The 20,319-nt window shown below is 46.5% G+C and overlaps 1 protein-coding gene across 1 annotated transcript in view; it reads right to left on the bottom strand.

Moving 5' to 3' along the window:
* LOC147262736 (fatty acyl-CoA reductase 1) overlaps positions 1 to 19,787 on the bottom strand; it is a 47,458-nt gene extending 27,671 nt beyond the window's left edge. Inside the window, exons 1-2 of the mRNA XM_086201895.1 lie at positions 19,546 to 19,787; positions 2,819 to 3,109 (exon numbers count right to left, since the gene is read on the bottom strand). Of these exons, the coding sequence (XP_086058021.1) occupies positions 2,819 to 3,109; positions 19,546 to 19,554 (300 nt within the window). The 5' untranslated portion in view covers positions 19,555 to 19,787. The remainder of the gene's footprint in view (positions 1 to 2,818; positions 3,110 to 19,545) is intronic.
* Between the last annotated feature and the right edge of the window lie 532 nt (positions 19,788 to 20,319).

The following is a 20,319-nucleotide window of genomic DNA, read 5'->3' as shown; positions in this document are numbered from 1 at the left end:
ACTCATTTTCAACACAGCAAACCTATGGCATTTAGAACTGGGTTTAATATACTTTATGCAAATGCATTTCTCCTCGGTCAAGTTGGTGAAACGCTGACATTTCACGACGCACATCCGTTCCAGTTGGGTTTTTCAATGACTTGTTTATTCACCGTCTTCAATGAGGTCATCACCGACTCGCTCAGGTGGTCGAGTGGTCAGAGCACATGTCACATATGCAGGTGACACCGGTTCAAATCCTGGCCAGGGGTCTTACGCAGCATGTCACCCACCGCCTTGTTTAATGTTAAATAAAGGAGTCCAAGCCCCAAAAATTAAAAATAAAGAAATAAAGTCATCACTCTGTCAGTTAAAAGCAGAGATATTGTTGACCCTTTAATTTCCCCCCCATCTGACTGAATGAGCTCGCACTCCTGCAGGTTTTACGCTTGAGGAATTTTGACGTTTAATTAAGCGCAACTCACTGATTCTTTTCTTCCTCAACAGCCACAGGAGAGGAGCAACATGCTTTCTGGAAGGGTGTTTACGCATGAAGACAAAAATCAGCCTCCTCGCCACCGCTGCGCTGTTAACTAGCACCTCGACTGTTGTGTTGGAGTGAGCTAATTACACAGTGGGGGGGGGGGGGGGGCTCTCTGGGATTCTGGATGGTCAGGGCACCAACCTGACAGCAAGACGGAGAAATAAAAGACAGAAACACCAGGCTAAATTAAGGGGCAGATGTGTTGCACTGCAGTGAAGGGAATAATGATGGCAAGATGAGGTTCAATGAGAGCAGTAAAAATAGATGCTATTAGAGGGAGACAGAAAAAGAATAAAGAGAATAATGTGATGTTTTTTTCCTGACAGTTTGAGGCCAACAACAACCAAACAGTACCACAGGCAGGCAAGCAGCTGTTCCTGAGAACATCAATACACATTCAGAGTCGATCCTCGGCTCCTCATTAAGTCCGACATAGTTTGGTTGGTTTTGTTGAGTCATGCTTTGCTGCTCCGCCTGATACAGCTGACTCCACACTCCTGGACCTCCCCCACCTTTCTGCATCCCTCCACCTTCCTTTCTCTTGATCCCTCTAGGTCACGCCTGCTTCCTCACCACCGCAAAATAAAACCCCACCTGTCCTCTTTACCTTTCCACCACATTCTCACCTTGTCCTCCTTCCCTTTAGAAATGCTCAAACAGCTTCCAGTCCAGTTAGAGTTCTGGACTCTCCTTTTGTTCTTGGACGCAGACTGAAGTCTGAAGATGAACCGCTGGACCCTCGGCCACATTTCTTTTACTCTGTTATCAGACTGACAACAACAACAACAACTCCATTTGAATAATGTTTGCATGGAGATTTGAATCAACTGCCCGTTAGTCAAATGTGGCGCGCAACACCTGTGCTGATGGTCTCAGAGACGTGCAGTCCAGCAGGACTCCCTCAATAGCCGAGTCCGACTGCTCCTTCAGCTTCCTCGTTCATGTACCGCAGTGATTAGTAACACTAGATTATGTGGCCGTATATCATACACACCAATGTCCAGGGGTCCAAAGTTTCCGTTAATGTTCCAATATTGTGAAAAATGTTATATGAAGGTGTGTATTGTTGAGTTTGATTTATATTTATCATTTTTGGCTGATCTCAACAAGCTAGAGCTTCATATTTCACTCTCTACATCAGTAGGGGGGCCAGATATTCCCCCCAAAAAGCGGTGTGCAAAAACAAAACAAAACAAAAAACACGACAACAAGGGAAAGCTAACTTCTTTAGCGGGAGCTCAGGGTGAAACTAGCAGTTGTCCAACTCACAAGCTTTGGTTACCAACTGAAAAAAGGAGAGATGGCTGCGTTTCTTCTGAGTGGGTGGAGATCACAACAGATCCTTCGGGCCACTTAAGGAAGGAAGTGGTTTTACCAGAAAAGACGACTGCTGCTAGCTTCGCGAGGATGAAACAATCTTCCAAAAAATACCAACGTTAGCGATTAGCGGTGCAGCGAGCCTTTGGCTGGGCGTGCGCGCGCACACACACACACACACACTTCAAATTAATACATTTGACGAATAGATAAGAAACATTTATAGTTAGCTGCTGTTTTCCTGTCATGTATTCATGGTTCTGGTTCATGTGCTGTGCAGGCAGAACTGACAGCACTGCAAACCCAATACAACCTTTCTTAACCCCCTGGCCCCCCCTTGGGTTATGTACTGAACAGTTCAGTTTTGCATCTCTGTTATGCATGAAATTCAACCTCAGCGACCGGATGTTTCCCATCTGGAGAGCGATGATGTACTTCTCTACTTGCGTTTATATCGACTCCAGGTACCTTAAACTTTTCAAATACGCAGTCATTTCCTAACACAGACTCTTAAAGAGAAAACCAGGAGGATTTCAGGCCCATTGAAGTGCTTCGACTGCCAGTCAAGTAACATCACCTGGGAAGAATAAAACCGACGCGCTGTCAGAACACCCGGGTGCCTGAAATAACTTCTCCCAGTTCTCATCTCCACTTTGAGACAAGACAAGGTTGGTAAAGCTTAATAGCCCGCCATGCTCTTCTGCTGAGTTGTTCTGATGAAAAATAGGCTGATGCTTGGACTGAAAAGGAAAGACGCGAATAAATGTTCACCATCATTAACGCTTTAGGGGCAGAACTAAATCTATTAGTGAAGAGGTTTCAGCTTGTTGTAACACTTGTGTAAGTGGCTATGAATAAGTAATACATTAAAAAAAACAACCTTTGGCAGTCACCCAGACTCAGGATTTCACACCGCCATGGTGACTCTTTGTGGATATTTTTCCACATCACAAACAGTAATTCAGAGTTATTTCCTACCTTGCACTTCATCATGTCGCTGACCCTCTCCTGCATGGACTGCCCGGCTTTAGGCCTAACCAGAATGTAGAGAGCTTTGACCTCAGGGCAAGACCTCAGCAGCTTCTCCACCAGAACCTTTCCCATGAAGCCTGTAGCTCCGGTGATCAACACATTCTTGCCGGCGTAATACTCCGCTACAGCTGCCATGCTGCCGGGTGCGCCGCCGCTGCCGCCGATGTCCGTCAGCCTGGTCTGTCCCTCTATTGTCTGCTCCCCTGACCGGTCCAGGTCTCCACCTTCAGACAGCTCCTGTGGAAGGTGGGTATAAATGTGAGGGCTGGAACTTTAAACACTGGGTCAGGAAGAACTTCAAGGGCTCCGAGCGCAAGCCAAGCCAGCTCTGGGCTGTGAGTCACGCTGATGTGATGGCAAGTTTGCAAGAGGAGAAGTTATTCATGAAACTAACAGTACGTCTTTAATTGCTCGGTTCAGTTTGATATATTTTGGCAATAAAAACACAGATTCATAAAGTGGAAGGGCTGCATTTGGTCTGACCTCCAAAGAGGACCGGAGAAAGAATGTATGCAAATAATAAATACTCGTACAGGGAGACACGCTGACATCAATGTGTGCGCGTGCGTGTGTCTCTCTCTGTGTCTGGATGAGTCGGCACGCAGCTGTGCACCCAGCAAGTTGTGCTATCTGAGGGCTGCATCCACCTGGAGCAGGAACTAATGTCCAGGTCCTTTTTCTTCTTCTAAAATTAACGCTGCTCACAGCGGTGAATCTAACGAGAAACGTCCGCAACATTCAAGCCCACTAAGTGACGTCTTCCAAGTTTTCGTCCTGTCTGGCAGTCAGAATCTCATATATTCCAATTATGACACGCAGAAGAGAAGCGCGCTACGTTTTGAGCAGATGGAAGCAGTGAATGTTTGGCGCTTGATAAATTGCCTGATGACCCATTTCCACATGCGTCCCGAGTGACCACTTGAGATTGGATCTTGCTTGCTTCCCCACTCTATATGCAAATTAGCATGCAAATCCCGTCCCAGGCCAACTGAGTTACTCGAGTTGTTTGATGTGATATGTGAAATCATCACATATCCTGTGACTACACACGTCCATTTACGCAGATGACGCATAGATGAACAAGGCAGTTCCGTTCAGTCGGCGGTTCTGTTGCCATCACAGGTTGGCAGCAGCGCGGTTGACGGTCTGGAAGTGCAATGCCGTATCAGTCTTGTGTTCCTGCTGCCTTCAGCCAACCCAAAAACAAGCTGCTGCGGCTGAAAATTGTAGGCTCTATAAAAGTTGGCCTGTTGTTTGTAAGCCTCCAGTTTTGTTTTGTTTTTGGTCCTCTTGACCATATTTGGACGAGAGCTTGAAAGGTGCATAATCGTGGAAATGCCCAGGAAGGTTCTCTGGTCACGCACATTGATATTCACATGGCAGATGCTCAGTCCCTCTGGGGGGTTGTCATTTGTCCTTGTCCAGAGGTCGACGGTCACGTCAGGCAACCAATCAGCGACCCCCCCAGTTCTTCTGCCAGCTCAAGAGCGGAATATTTACTTTGATTACAGTTTCTGAACAGTTACCTCATGCACTTCACCACTGTCCTCATGGTTCTGACAAGCTCAGCACTGCAAGTATGCTGAACTGTTGAAGTATCAACCTGACGAGCAAGAGTCAGTGAGAAGTTCCACATGTAGATTTGATCCATTTCTGCCCCTAGACCCACTTCTATGATTCAGAGCTGGAGGGTTTGGAAAACGTATATAATGGCAAGTATTTCTGACTGATATTGCAATCTGATTGACAATATTTAGACAGAATCGTCATTGTTTTTTTTTTCTTCCATTATTCACATTTGAACTGAAATCCATATTGAAATGATTATAGCGTGATTCTTGCAGAGATCTGTAGCAGACAACAGATGTGCAGGCTCCAGATGTCTGCAGCGCTGCAATATTGCATTTTAACACATCCTTCCATTCGAGCAAAGACATATTGTTATTTCAGTTTCATTAGTTATGCCCCATCTTCAATTATGATAATCTTTGTTAACATGAATTTTAATCATTGCTCAGGCATTGTTGCTCCATCATTACCCAGCAGCAGAGAGGTGTGTGTGTGTGTGTGTGTGTGTGTGCTGGAATGCCATCGCTGTTGTTTTACACACCTTATTGATCTACATTAATCTTGTGGTTCTCTTTACATGTTATGGAATCTCTACTATGCTTAAGTCTGGTCACGTCTTGTGGCAGACGGAGACGCATAGTCTAATGTTACGCTGTTAATGAGGGGAGACACACACACACACACACACACACACACACATGCACGCACGCACGCACACAGAGGGGTAATTGTGCGTTAGATTCTTGGCGGGTGTCCGAAGCTGCACAACAACACTGAGCCCACCCACCCACACAAATAAAAACAAGGCCACAGCTACTCTGTGTTCTTCACTGTTGTGTTCAAACCAATTTTTCAGCTCCATCATCCAGCGCGATCGGGGCTTGTGTTTGTGTAATCCTCGTCCTCCCAGCCTTCCTTGTGTGCGAGCGGGTTTTATAAGAATGCGGCCTGTCTGGTTGAATCAGGGTTCAGGGAGCATGACGACAGATCCAAGCCCACATTAACTGGGGGCCCTGCTAGCCACAACACTTACACACAAATATCTCAGCTGACCATTGAAACACAAATAAAACCAACAGTGATAAACACACACACACACACCTGCTTCACCCGATAAAAATGTGTATTTACTCAAGACATCATGACCAACACTTGCCCTTCGTGTCCTTTTTTGCTTGCGTTTTTTTTTTTTGGAGGGGGGGGGGGGTCAGGATTTCCAGCCGTTCTGCAGCATCTTAATTAGATCAGTTCCTGATCTGATGGCAGTCGTGTAATTGACTGCGTCCACTTTTTCAGACCAACTCAATACATTAAATCGGGAGCTGCATCCGCTGCTTTTGTAGAGGCGCGCGGCCAAGTCCTACGGTCTCTGATTACAGCTACATACAAAGACAGAGATAAAGAGAGAGACAGAGAGAGAGAGAGAGAGAGCTGTCAACAACTTGAACTCACTGTACGTCCCGTAACTCACGCTAGTGTTGACTCTGCAGTCGTAACTCTTCCAACTACAACATGCATCTTAAAACTTGAATGACAGGGACAATCAGCAGAATTCACACACTACATAAATCCAAAGCTGTGGGGTTCTGCTGCTTTCCAGCAGTGAAAAGCGATGCACGTGATTCATATTTCAACACACAACTGGGGTCAATGATGAGGCGATCTCGTAAAGGACATCGAGAGCTTTATTGTTACAGGCATCAAAGGTTGCTTCGAACTACGTGGCTTTAGGAGCGACACGCACTAAAAGTAAGACTTCATTGCGAGGCTGATGATTGCTTTTTTGAGTTTATTTGTGGCTATTTCGTCCTGCCCGATGTTTACTGCCTCAGACTTTGTCCCGTCAGACAATAGCGGAGGTTAATGGACGGCGATCAAAGCCATCACGCGCCTCCACCAGTGTTTTCCCAGTGACTCAGAGTGAGTCTGGCTGCAGCCGTTGGTCTCTCATCAAAGCATTGTGTTGGTTTTAACAGTCACAGCCGTGCTGCCCATGTTGCTCATTTGCACCAACCACCACAACACTGCATCAATCCATCACAAGCTACTCAAAGAGGAGATGACAGCTTCCTGTCTCTGGCTGGCATCAACAGGTTTTTCCTATCCAATCATAGAAATGAAGCATGCATACTCTCAGCCAAACCTGGCCTGATTTTTTAAAAAAAAATTAAAAAAAGAACACGTGCTGACAGGTTGCCTTCTGTCACGTTTTGGCAGTAATATCACAGCATTTGTCCAAGTCAAGACCAACCCTGTATCGGCACTTTTAGTGATTTGTACACCAGATTCTCCCTCTCCTTTGATCATCTCATCTCCCCTCCCAAGAGGGATGCAGATTCCCAGCAGGTCTCCCCAAAGACTGAACGCAGAAACCAAATCCTCCTGAGCCAAACGTGGCCCAGATAACAAAACAATCTTGTATTTACTTGCGTTCCTGCCTTTGTGCTGTCTGTGCATGCAGGAATATTGAATTACACCCCTTCTACACACAGAAAGAGAGGGGTTTGATTCCTTCCACCGGTTTGCTTTGGAAAGGAAGAGTCATAGAAACTAACACTTGGGTTGAAAGCGAGGCTACGACTGAGAATAAATATGGACTAATTTCAAACAGATTATTTAAATCCCTTTCTATATCTCAGAGACAAGGCAATAGATTTACTAATCTGGACTGACCTCTGCTGAGGCCCTTGACATTCCAGCTCTGTGCTTCAAAGCCCAGCAGAGATTCCCTGTGGACATGAGGACAAGGGCAGGGGGGCTCAAAGTCACTTCGGATTAACGCCTGACAATGGAAATATTCCTGCAGCTGGAAAAGTGTTGGACTGAAATGCACATCCCAGGTCCATGACACCCAGATAACACCACCATGCTCCTCTAAAGGTGGCGTCAGACAACCACTTCCCTGCATGCCTCTTCCTATTCGGGCCGAGGACGTCCAGTCCAGGACATAGCGGCACTATCAGCATTCGGTTGAAAGCTGCATTTTCACAATCAGTTTTCCACGATTAACCAAAATGCCGCCATGTAAAAAGCATTTCCTCACGACCGTTACCTTAAATGAGGTCACCCTCCAAGTAAGCAATATTCAAATGAAGACGAGGAGTAGAAACTATCAAGTGCCACTGAGTCTTTGCAGTCAAACAGCTTTAGCTTGCAGCAAGTGTTGCAAATTAGGCTCATGGAACAGGTTTTGCATAATTGGCAAGAAAAAGTATAATGTGGTAGCAACATGACAGAAAGCTTTGTTCTTAAGTTCTTATGAAAATGAGAATCTTTTTAAAAGTAGGTTACAGTAGTGTGGGTGCTTTTGTTTAAGGAATTTTAGATTTTGCTTCCGTATGAAGAAGAGTCACCTAAATACTGAGGTACGTAGTGAGGGGAGCTGTGATTTTTCAACCGTTACGCTCCTTTAAAAACAGTGTATAATTAGCTTCTATCAAATTGAAAATGCCGGTTGAATTTGTAGCATTTCAGCACTCAACTAAAGATGACAATAAGGCAGCGAGTTGGACCAGGACCCCAGGGAACGAGGCGACAGCAGCAGCACCCATATTCCCTGACGTACATGAGCGGTGCACAGTTCTGCTAGTTTGCATGTTTGTATATTCATGACCGAATTATAATTTTTTTAAAAGCAAGAAAAACTGCACTAAATGTCTTAATTAGTCCTCATCGAGCATACGGGTGCAGGAGGTTTGTGCCTGTCCTTGTACTGAGACTTCCTGACAGCATCACCCTTGTTGTGTCATCGCTGATGACTAAGGACACTTCCTGTGAGTCCGTGCTGAAACTCCTACAGTTAGAGAGCCGCAAGGACATGAAGTCGGGGCTCAGGTTATGATGACAGTCGAACATCATGTTGCTCACAGTCATTCAAAAGAAAAAAAGAACAGTCTGGAGCTGCTCAAGGCCGGAACTCAGCTTTCCTCTTGACCTCTGCTCATGCTGCTGCACTCTGCTTGTACAGTATTTCCCTTTTCTGTTTTTTACCTCTCAAAAGCTTCCCTCCCTCCATCCTGCACTCCCTCCCTCCCCAGGAGGTCCATGCTGTTTGTCAGAGGCGGGTTGTTTTAAGCCGCAGCTCTGCAGTCCTTCTGCTGCCTCCAGCCACTCCTCACACAACCCCTCCATTAGTGGGTCAGCTGAGTGCTGCTGAGGATACAAGCAAAACTCCGGCTCCACAGCTGCACGCTGGCCAAGGCCATTATGAATGGACAAAAGCTGACAGAGGCAGGAGGGGGAGGGACTGTGGGAAAACAGAAAGAGCAAAATGTTGCAAAATGCAGGCAATAATTAAGGCTGCATTAGTCAACTTGAATGTCAGTGCTGAGCAAAGCAAAGGAGAAGTCAGCTCCTTTCACACAACGGCACAGTGCCAGCAGTGTGGAGACAAAAAGCTGAAAAGCTGTTAAACCTACTACCACCGCACGCAGTTGCTCCAGCGCCGCCATGGAGATCTCTGAAAGGGTCCAAACGGTGAGATCATGCCAGGGGACGGGAAGGTTTCAGGGGCAGCTTCATCTTGTTTGGCATCCAAGATTCCCAGATTAGCAACAGCGCTAACAAGAACAGGCATGTCGTGTCGAGCCTCATATCACTAAAGACGACTTACAGTAGCTTTGAATACGGACTGAGGACGAGCCTCCTTGCCCATCCTGGGATGGTGGTTCTTAACCCTCTGTTCAAGCGTTGTGGCGGTTTGACAAAATAGAGGAAATTAGCTGGTTTCTCTTCGCCCACAGGGAGTGGATGAGGGTGGGGTCATGACCCGATGGTACGATTAGAAATAATGAAATGAAAGAAAGGGAGGAAGAAACCCACAGCATCACAACTAGACGGATTTACAGAAGTGAGCTAACTGGGCTCCGGTTCAGTAGAAACAAGTCAAAACCTGCTGGTGGGAGGAATCAGGATTCATCCTCTGGACACAGTGATTACCTGGAGGATAACCAGTGGAGGAAAAATATTCAGCTTCATCTTAAAGTTTCTGGTAAAATCAAAGCGGCAGCGTCTCAAAGGGATGCAACGATACATCGTTCTGGACAACCAAAGTGACGCGAGGTGCAACAATCGATCCAATTTGCCATCCACCATCCCCTTCAACATCCACCCCCCCCATTTCTGCAGCTCCACAGACAGTTTCACTGGGTTAAAAATATAAATGTCCTAAATTGTGCGAGTAGGTGTACATCAAAGGGCCCCGACCGGAGTTGAAACAAAATCCTATCTAGGTGATGTTGTGACGGCAGAAAATGTTGCATCCTTTTTCAAACAATCAATACCTGGTGATGAAAGTCATCAATTACAGCCCTACAGCTGCTCTGATCCCCATGCAAATAAAAAACAATGTAACGTTGACATTTTGCTTCAAAACTGTTCAATTTTTGCGATCAATATTGCCGTTTTCTCAGTCTTGGTGTGAAACGCTTGACCGGGTTCAAAGTGCTGGATCTGTAACTGCTGGCTACTTTCATTTTACTTTGCAAATTCATAGAACAGAATATCTGAAGGCTGTTGAAAGATCAGTTTTGTCCAAAAACAAACAAACAAACAACCCACCACTGACTTCCAACTCAAAAAAAAAAAAGGGGAGGGGGGCAGAATATGTCTGTTACCATGACGGGTGTGACAGGAACTAAACAGCTTGTTTCAGTCAGAAGATGAAGCGAGCTGCTGCAGAAAGAAGCAGTACAGATAAATATAAAATACTGTGAATGGTGCCAAGCTTGGATGGAAATGCGGAGCTGGAGTTGAGGAGAACAACAGCAGGTCTCCTGCATCCTCCTGCTCCGGGATCAGGTTGTCACGTTGACCCTTCAGCAAAACCACAGTACTTTCTAAGAGCACTTATCCAAAATTGAATTACTGCAACAACAGCTACGAAAAAAAAAAAGAAAAAGAAAAAGCCAGGTCCTCTCTTTCACATTTTCTGAGGCAGCTAAAGGCTAATCTAATTAGAGTTAATTATAGAAGTCATGGGCTTCCAAGGATTCAAAGCTGTGGACCTTTAATTTGATTTGTCTTTTAACTACTAGCCAGTTCTAAATCTACACGGGAAGGTCGTCACTCTCTATCTGATCCGTGTCCACGGGAGATTGAGGGCTTTTGTATCCGCGTGTTACATCGTCTCCACCAGGTCTTACGGCTGAGGGATTCTGTAATTACACCAGCCGCCTCCTCTCGTTGCTGGGGAATCGGTTTACGTCCTGGCTCGGGTCCAGGCTGGGAACTGTACCGACTCCTGCGATGGGGCCAAGCCGGCGTGAGCGCTCATGGCAGGGTCAGACTAAATGTGAGCAAACTTTAGGGAGGGATGAGAAAATGAAAACGGATGGATTCATCAGTTATCATAATCATTAGAAGCCTCTCTGGGTCGTCTGCGGCGCGCTCGCGTCGGACCACCGGCAGCCCTCTCCGGTCGCTGAGTGGCCTCCCTGAAGGCTGCAAGTAAACACGGGGGACCTTTTCTATCGCCTGCATATGATTTTAATATCCTTTTCAAATTAAACCTCATCCTGTCCTGTTTAAAGCACTTGCAACTGTCATCCGTTACTTTATTAATGTTCCTGAGGCTGATGATGGAGACACACCATATTTCTACAGATTTACAGGAAATTATCACACACACACACACACACACACACAGTGTTTTCGCCTGTGGGAAAGAGAAGGAAGCATGTGAGGAAACTCCAACCATGGCGGGTACTTGAGTGTGACACCGTAGCGAACTTTCCACACAATGGAAGTCTCACCGCTGCAGTAACGTCGTCTGAGAGGAGCGTGAAACTCCAGCGCAGCACGGATGTTCTTGTTTTTATGTGCCAGGAGAAAGCGGAGGAAAGGAATTCTATAATGGGAATCATTCGTTCGTCTTGAGTTGGTAGGGAAAAAAACAAACAAAACAACAACAATACAACTTTGGATTGATCTGTTTTTACTGACCATCAAGAGTCGTCGCCTGACTTAGCGATTACAAAAGTAAGTGGTGGTTACATCCAGATGTGGGAAAAACATTCTTGACATGTTAACATGCAATTAGATGATGAAATATGAACATCTCTGCAGGTTTGTTCATATCGCAAAGAGCGCGCGCACACACACACACACACACACACACACACACACACACACACACACACCTCAGACCACACAAACGCCAGCCGTGATCGAAGATGGCGTGATTCATAATGGCTTCCAGTAGACAGTAGAAAGAGACGGCACTCGCAGCCGCCCTGTCACTTCTGATGTGTGACATCGCTGGCGGTCAGTCTTCGATCTGATTCCACGGCGCCATAGCTGCTCATCAAGGAGTTTCCATTATTCCAATCATTAATCCCTTTTTAGAGGAATGATCCAAATTCATGCTTCCATATGAACCAAATGTTCCTTTGACCTTGGGGTTTTCTCACCGCAGTGACATCACCCGTCTCCTCCAAACCAGCTCCAGGGACACGTGGGACTGGACTACAGGCACGTCTGAGCCCCCTCAGGGCAGCGCTGACCAACTAAAGGCCTTCGAGGCAGCGATCAGTTTCTCTTCCACGTTCTCTGACATTAAAAAGCAGAATGGTCTGATACAGGGCGGCATTGTTGGTTCTATTCCAAAGTGGACTCAGGTCCAACCCAACCCAACCCTGTGATTCCAGTTCAAACGAGTGAGTCAGAATCCAGCCTTAAGGCGGTACAGTGCAGTGCTCCAGCAGCTAAACTGGAGATGGTTCCTCCCATTGCTAGCTAGCAAAGCCTTTAGCAGAGTGTGTATGCAATGAACCCATAGACCAACATCCCAGTAAAGACTCGCACTGGAGCGGATCCAAATATACAATCTGGACCAGATCCAGCACCAGTCCCGCTTCTGGTAATCAGATGCGGATGGTTTTTGTTGGACCGCTGAGAGTCAGTAAGGCCAGGATTGAAGCGGATCAGACCTGACTCACCATCAGCTCTGATTACATGCTGTGTCATGAATCACATCGCAGGAAAATGTTAAAAAACAACTGAATTTGGGCTTTTTAAAAATCCATTATCCACAGTGTGATTTTAGAAATTAAGTACACACACGCACACACACATTTTTTTAAGTTGTCACAAAAAATTGTCATGATGACACATTCTGAAACATCGGTTTAGACATTAAAAAATTTTACCAAGCGTATGTAGCTGATTTTTTTTTTTTGGCCCTCTGAGGCAAATGTCTACTTACTCGTTCCTATGTCTGTCTTTTCTGACATTCTCCTGCTTTTATTTTTCAAAACTTTGCATGATGTTTTGAGCCTTGAACATAATAAAGCATCTTCCTCGTCATGCTTCTGGAAAAACAACCAGCCGGTTTGCACGGAAAACTACATCTGTGTGTGTGTGTGTGTGAGTGCACACATCAGGTGTCCGTTGCAAAGACAGATGACCGTGAACACGCAATGCTAAGAGTAACACGCATATTTAATAGCTTCACCTTGTGTTGTTGCCAGGCAGGTCTATAATTAATGACGAGAGGGCTCTGGCATCAACCGGTGTGCTATCGGAGTATCTGGTCCACCCATCCATCAACCTTATGGAGATTAGCGTGGATGTGGAAAACACCACAATAACATGGAAGGTTTTCACTGAACATCCACAGATTATTTCATATTTTACGCAGCTCGTGGACAGATTAGGGTATATTAATACAACAGGATTTCCGCCAGTCCTAATCCTTTTTATTTTTGACACAAGGGAACACCCGCCTAAAATAAGGCACATTCCAGCAGAGTTGTGATGATATCCGAGCCCGGAAAAGACCTCGGACATGCAAACGCTGCAGAGGGACGGTTGCTGATGTGTGTGTTTGTACATGTCCGTCAAAGAGGGTGCAATCAGCTTAGGCCCGGTACAAGACTTGGCAGAGATTAAACCAGACACAGGGATTGGAAGAGGGATGTTAGGGAGCTACTTAAGTGATGTGGTCCAGTACGGAGGTCAAACCTTTCATTTGGTAAATGTGGCATCTCTTCGAGAGTTATGATTCAATAGAACAGCCGGTGAACAAAAGCAGGCTGGAGACCGAATCATATATATTTGTATGAAACCAATAGGGCAGCCGAACAGAGCCGCCGTGAGCTGAGCTGTGACGGCCCTGAACGTTTCACACTCGTTCAGTCACCAGCTTCGTCAAACAAGGCCTGCAGGTAGTCATTAAACTCAAACCAGAAATCAAATTGATTGACGGAAAGCTCCACCATCTCCGTAGCAACAATGGATAAATAGCAACATATAATGTGAAAAGTGTAGAAAAACCTCGATAGGTAATTTGGGTAAATAATGTTCGAAATGTGACTGATGCAGCAACGACGATTCCTTTCAAGCCCTCGTATTTGGCTTTTAGGGTCCATCAGCATTTGGTCCTGGGTCAGCTGACCCAGCAGCCCACGGCACTGGTTTCTATCCATGCTTCTGGGTCACTGCTAACACGGTTCGGTCAGCGTTGGGTTCGAAAAACAGGCCGGAGCAAAAATATAAAAAAAAAAAAAACCCACCAAAACACATCGTCGCTGCTCTTCACGCTGCTTTCATTCTACATCGTTTCCCGCCGCCGTGGTCATGAACAAAACACGCCAGAAGAGAGGAGGAAGACCAGGAACCAACTCCTGTACTCGCAGTGGAAAATGAGTGGATCCGCCTGCTTCTGTAGCGAGATTTACCTGGTTCAGCATCTGCCGGCTCAGTTACTTTGATCTCATGTTCCGGCTCATTCTCACACCGTCCTGCAACATTCTCCTCTTCAGCAGCCGACGGCTGGGCTTTTTTTTTTCCCAAAGTGAGGGGGGAAAAAAAAAATATATAATGTGCCAACAAACATACCGCAGATGAAGTTGGCGAGTAACTGGTAGTATATAGTAGTGGGTAGTTTGGAGGTTAAAGAGGCAGATACTTCCTCTCACTGTTGTTTTATGTGGAGTGAATAACTGTTGGAATTGCAGAAGCCCATCAAAGTAAAAGCAAGAAGCTGTAGCTCTGATGAACAGCAGAGACACGGGGATAAAAGGCCACGCAGTCAATAGCAACTCGCTTAATGGCTTCATTTAAAAAACAACAAACGGAAAAAAAAAAAACAGATAAAGAGGGTTATCTATCGTCTTTGATCGGCCTGCATTTTCTCCTTCGCTCTGAAGCAGCCTGGCGGGACGCCGCCTTTATCTCTTCTGCGAGGAGCCAGTAATGTTGTGATGCACTGTGTTCATAGGGGGAGTGAGTCGGTTCCGCTCAGGTCACGGGGAAGGAAAAGCGGCACGTTGAAGAGGAAGCTTTGCATTTCTCTGGCTGACGGCCACGTTTGTCCATGCATAGGAAGCTGGGCGTTAATCCCAGGCAGCAGGGTTTGGCCGCCGGCGCCGGCGCATTTTTTGGTCAGAGAGGCGAAAAAACATTCAGACTGTGTGTAAAATGCTGTGCAAGTCACCATTCGCCCAATCATCCAATCACAGTTGAGAAGACAAAACCAACTAAGACGGATCGCGGGGCTCTGGAAATCTCCATGAACCCTCACAGCCCGGCTATTCTCTCTGTTTAGGATTTATTTCATCCAGAACTGACAGAGAGGAAGTACTTCATCTTGTCAAGACCGTCCATGCTCCCAAAATGTTCACTTCCGTGGACATTCCGTATCATAGCAACCAACGAGTCTCTCAAACCATGCACCGAGAGGTGCCTCTGAAATGTGGCGTCTCGGTGCGGCTGGTGTTTTCAGAGAACAACCAACACTTTGGTGTACACACGGTCCCGCAAGCATCCCACCAGTCCAGTCCGGGCATGTTCCACTGGAGAATCTTGACTTGATTCACCAGTTTAACCAGCTAATTCCATACACAATTAGAGTAAATCCCAGCTCAGCAGCAGGAATCCTGTGCTCAGGTTGGGAAATTCTTGGTTGCATTTTCAACCACGACCGATACTTGAAGAGAAAAACGCGCCACGGTCTTCACCTTCTTCCCCGCCGCGGAGCCCCTCCTACATCCTTTCCATTACCCTCCAGTGACATGCTATGAACAGAGCTCCGCTGTCAATGAGGGGTTCAATGTCAGACAAACCCCCTCCAGGATCCCCCCGGGGTCACCGCTGCTGGGACGGAGCCACGGGTCTGAAGGGTGTTGCTAGGTGAAGGATGCTAATGTTTGTGAACGGTGATGAGCCTGGTAATCAGGAGCTCATTTTGCAATTGAAGGCAAACTTGGCTTTAATAACCATTTTCATTTTTGTTGGTTGGATTGACTCTTGAACAGAGTCAGGTATTTTAAATGGTTTCTTTCGTGTTTTGATGTGTGTGTGTGCGTGTGTGTTCAGACTTTTCGGGCTTAAATATGGGAATTACAGGCTGATTTTCGATTGATTTTGAAAAAGCTCAAGTTCCCAAATGCAAACATTTCTGGGTCCTTCGGTGAGAAACAGCCAACCTCGGGTGCGGGGACGTTGTCCTTCATTAGCGTCTGAGGCACGTCAGAGCCGACCGCTACACCGTGTGCTACTTTTAGCCTGTGTCGTCATTCCGACTGTGGTTCTCCAGTAAACATTGACACTCTTTCAGGTTTATGCCAGGCGGCTGTTCTGTTTTGCTCCTGAATTGCAACAAGGAGCGGCGATAAATCCCAAACGCCCGAGCCGCCAGCGTCAGACTCGCTGCAGTTTCTCCATGATATAGTGTAGTTTTACCCAAGGACTACATTGACCAGCCTTGAACAGCAACATTCCTCCTAGAGTGAGGCCCTCTGCCAGCTGGTCTGACTGGAAGAACTGGAAGAACCACAGGATGCTACATCAAGCAGAGCCACACTCTGACGAAAGGCCTCATTACAGAAACGTACACACGTCTGACAATGTTCAACCAAAGCAAAGGCACCTATGGGTGTGTGTGTGTGTGTGGGGGAATGCAGACGTAACTCAATTAAACAGCATTGACAAATGTCTACAGAGCTTGATGAATTTCCTTCCCTCAAGGCGTGTCACAGGTGGAGTGATTTCCTATCAGCCCTATCACTCAAGAGCTCAAACAAGTCCATGACTCATTGGCCATTTTGATGACTGACGAATAATTAAGCCTGCAAAATTATGGAAGTGAAAATGGCAAATAAGGAAATTGGGTCATGACTTCGTCCTCCTCCAGCAACGTGGTCCTTCAAAATGGCCGATTCCACCGATGGAGTGAAAACATGTTCAAGCGATCACAAATATGTAACCGCACATGTCCAACGAACCAACCAACCAGTCATTGCCGCACACCAACATGGCGCTAGCTGGCCGCAGAGGCTTCTACGCTTAGCAGATGAATAAAGTTTTAAAAGAAGATTATCTGATGTCCACCCAGCTGCAGGATTTCAGGTGTGAATGTCTGACAGGTGAATGTGCCACTCCAACAGCTTCCATCATGGGATGGGCCTGAGTGCAAAGTTTTAAATAAATAAATAAAACTCTGCTTTACAGGGACGTTACCAATTCTCACCACTAAAATGTAAATGTGCGACAACCCTTGAAAACTAAATTAGGAACTGTGATGTCATCGGAGCTGATCCTGGAGGACAGTAGAAACAAGCTTCCCGGGGAGATTTATGGTCACGTATCCAACAAGATTCCCAGAGGAGGTAAATCAGCTCCTAAGCAGTTTGTACGGGACTTCTTAAAATGTCACAACTGAGACGTGTGGATGATGGAACGCGTGTTATTACACAGCATAACAAGATTGAGCCATAAATCTAGAAAAAAAAAAAAAAAAAAAAGCTGAAAATGGTCGTCTGAAAAACACACTTCCCTCTGACTGACAGCAACAATTTTGAAAAGATTTACATCTTTGCAGCGGCTGTTTAACTGCAGAACCCTAAAGAGGGAGAACACTGCAGTCCCTTCACCCCCAGAGAGCATCTCTTTATCACTGCGGAGATGCTGGGAGGAGACAGCTCCCACGCCGCTCTCCCACCAGCCCTGTGCGCTTACTGTACCGTACTACGCTCTCTCGCCGTGGTATGGAGAGACGCATGGAGGCTTGCAGAAGGAGCAGAGACACGTCTACTTAGCATTTAAAGATTTATGGAGAGCTGCGATGGCGAAGGGAAAAAAGATGCACATGAGAGGCTGACAAACAGGAAGCTGTAGAGCAAAGAGGAGTGTGAAAGTAGAGCAGAGGAAAGGTGGCGAGAGGAAACGGCCCCAGGAACGCCTTAGTGTCCTTTCAGGTCCTGAAGGGAAGCGAGTCCCAAACTTGGTGCAGGTATTTAAAGTGAGTGCACATTTACAAACACGGAACCGCGGCCAGCTTCTGGAGAACAAATCCAGATCCTCCTCTGGAGAGAACTGGAGCTCTTTATGCGACACTCACTTGTAAATACGTGCAAGACGCTTTTCTCATTTTCCCTCTCTTCTTAACCCGGATGGCACTTTCACACACGACCTCTTAGTAGCTCCAGCGTTTAGTGAAATACTAACCCTGCTAACGTGTTCCTTTTGTTTTTAAATGAATAAAGGAGTTGAGGTAGTTGCCAAGTGAAGCTAATACGAGTGCTAATGTACCCTGCTTCCTGCTACCAGACCACGAGCCTTCCAGAACTTTTCCTAAGTCATCAAAAGCAAATTAGCTGCCCTGGCGACCTGCCACAGACGGCTTTAACACTTTCATGTTAGTCACACGCTGCTACGAACTGGTGTGTTGGCAGGTGACAACACCAGGCAGCAGGAGGAGGAGGAGGAGGCAGAGGATGCATGTGGCTGAAGACATCTAGCATCCAATGTCGTTATCTTTATAACCCTGTGAGTAAAGTGGAGAAAACTCAGAGCAGCAGGCAGCAGATCAAGCCAGTCCAGTGAGTTTAACCGTTACCAGAGTATAAATAGAAGAGTCGCTTTCTTTCCTCTACTGTGCAAAACAAAAGTCCCGCCTTAAGAGTCCGGCCGGGCGCTTTGACAGTCGTCTGATGTGAACGCCTGTGATGGGTATGAAGGCTGGGCTTCATCAATGGAAAAATCGAGCTGTGGCCGGACGTGAACTCAGGCTGCTGTCCTGTTGCTCATCCGCGGTCAGGAGTCAGCAGAACCACGCCAGCCAGGAGGTGATTCACAAAATATCATCTTTCCATCATTTCAGACCCAGGGCCCAAATGGAGGAGAAGAATACCCACAATGTGACTGCAGAAGCGCTTCTAAGTCCCTAAAGCATGAAGAATAGCTGACACACACACACACACACACACACACACACACACTTTCGCTTTGTTACATGAACTTCTCTTCCTACACCATCATGGTTGTTACTGTAACCATTAGAATATAATGCAACCAAATCTGGATTTTCATAAATCCGACGGTCTCAAGCCGACAGCGTCAAGACAGACTCGTAAGAAACACAACTTCCGGTTTTAAAAAATCATCAAAATTACTTTCATTTTCTATTAAAATGCTAGTTACGGGTTGACGTTAGAGCGACTTAATGACACCTTTTGAGTTCCCCAAACCTGTCAATGTTTTAGTTTTAATATCAAATTGATGTTAAAAACGAGGAACTTGGTTAATTATTAAACCCTTCGTGTAAAACAGACGAAATTAGTTAATTTGGTTCAGTAATTCTTATAAGTACTACATTAAATTTTTTTCATTTTAAATTCTTAACCATAAGACGATCTCATGACACCAACCAAATTTATTTTTTCCTGGTTCTCTTTTGAAAGTGGTCAGTCTTTACTTCCGGTCTCGTTCGTGCTAACGGCTGTCGGCTACTACCGCAGCTGCTCCACGCGTCGACTGCGACTCATTCAGCCTCACTGACCGCCGCCCTGCCTTCACAGGCGGCTACAGCCCGGTGCTAACTACGGGCTTCCTCCCTACCGTACTCCCGCTATCACACTGAAACGAAAGACCGAAAAAACAAGCCTTTTAGACGTTCGAAACGTTACCGAGTGGCTGTCTTCGGAGGTATTTTCAGCCCCGGTGAGGTGATGCTCACTCCCGCGCCTTCGACCACGCAGCCCACAAAACCAATGAAAGATGCTCCGGCAGCGGCGTGCCACGACATAGCGCTGCGTCCCGAAATTCAACTCCATAAAACAAACCACTCACAATTTTCAATATAAAAGGAGTAAAAGGCTTCCTACCGTAGCCATGGGGTTGTGCGTTTGGGTCCTTCCTCTTGCGGCTGTCAAAGGAGGCTGTGCGGTGCGGCAGCTGCGGACTCTTTGCCTCCTCCCACCGGCCGCCCAGTCTGCTGGGATACTTCCACCGTTAAAAGAGCCCGGCTCGGTTCCACCGACAGCCTGTCAGTAGACTACAGCAGCCAGATACACTGCTCTACCAATATGAGATACTGAGTGGGCAGGGCGTGTCACCCCACCCGTGGGCCCTCCCCTCGAGTCCCGCCGGGTTAGGTTCCGTCATGCCTTGGGAGCGTCACGCCAGATTTCATTCAAAAAATTGCGTAGTTAACGTGGCTTCCTCGATTTGCGGGGTTGCGTCATTCCATGAGACAAATAATTCAACATTTGTTTCTGGTTTAGCACACTGGTGAATTCGGCACACACCAAACATGAAGTGAAACTAGGAAAGCCATTGTTTTATATCAAGAATTCAGATTAGCACAACATTGGGACTGCTGATGATAACTTCAGGGACCCCCCCCCCCCCAAAAAAAAAAGAGTAGAAGAAGAGAATTTTCGTCCACTCAGATCAGGTTTCAAGCACAGCACAGGAATCTGTTCATTCTGTTCTGACTTGAAACAGCCAACAAGGGGTCGAGGAACCCGTAACCGGACTGAATCAGTCCTTCACTCTCCTGGAAAACATCCCCTCCTTTTTATTCGTCGCCCACATAAAAGGAGGCAGGGCAGCTGGAGCGCTTCCTCAGTCCCACCATCAGACACCTTAGTGAGGGC

The sequence above is a fragment of the Aulostomus chinensis genome, chromosome 4 (assembly GCF_037954235.1).
Source record: "Aulostomus chinensis isolate RoL2024-O1b breed Wild chromosome 4, RoL_Achi_v1.0, whole genome shotgun sequence".
Taxonomy (NCBI): Eukaryota; Metazoa; Chordata; class Actinopteri; order Syngnathiformes; family Aulostomidae; genus Aulostomus; species Aulostomus chinensis.
This window is presented reverse-complemented; position numbering and strand designations above follow the sequence as displayed.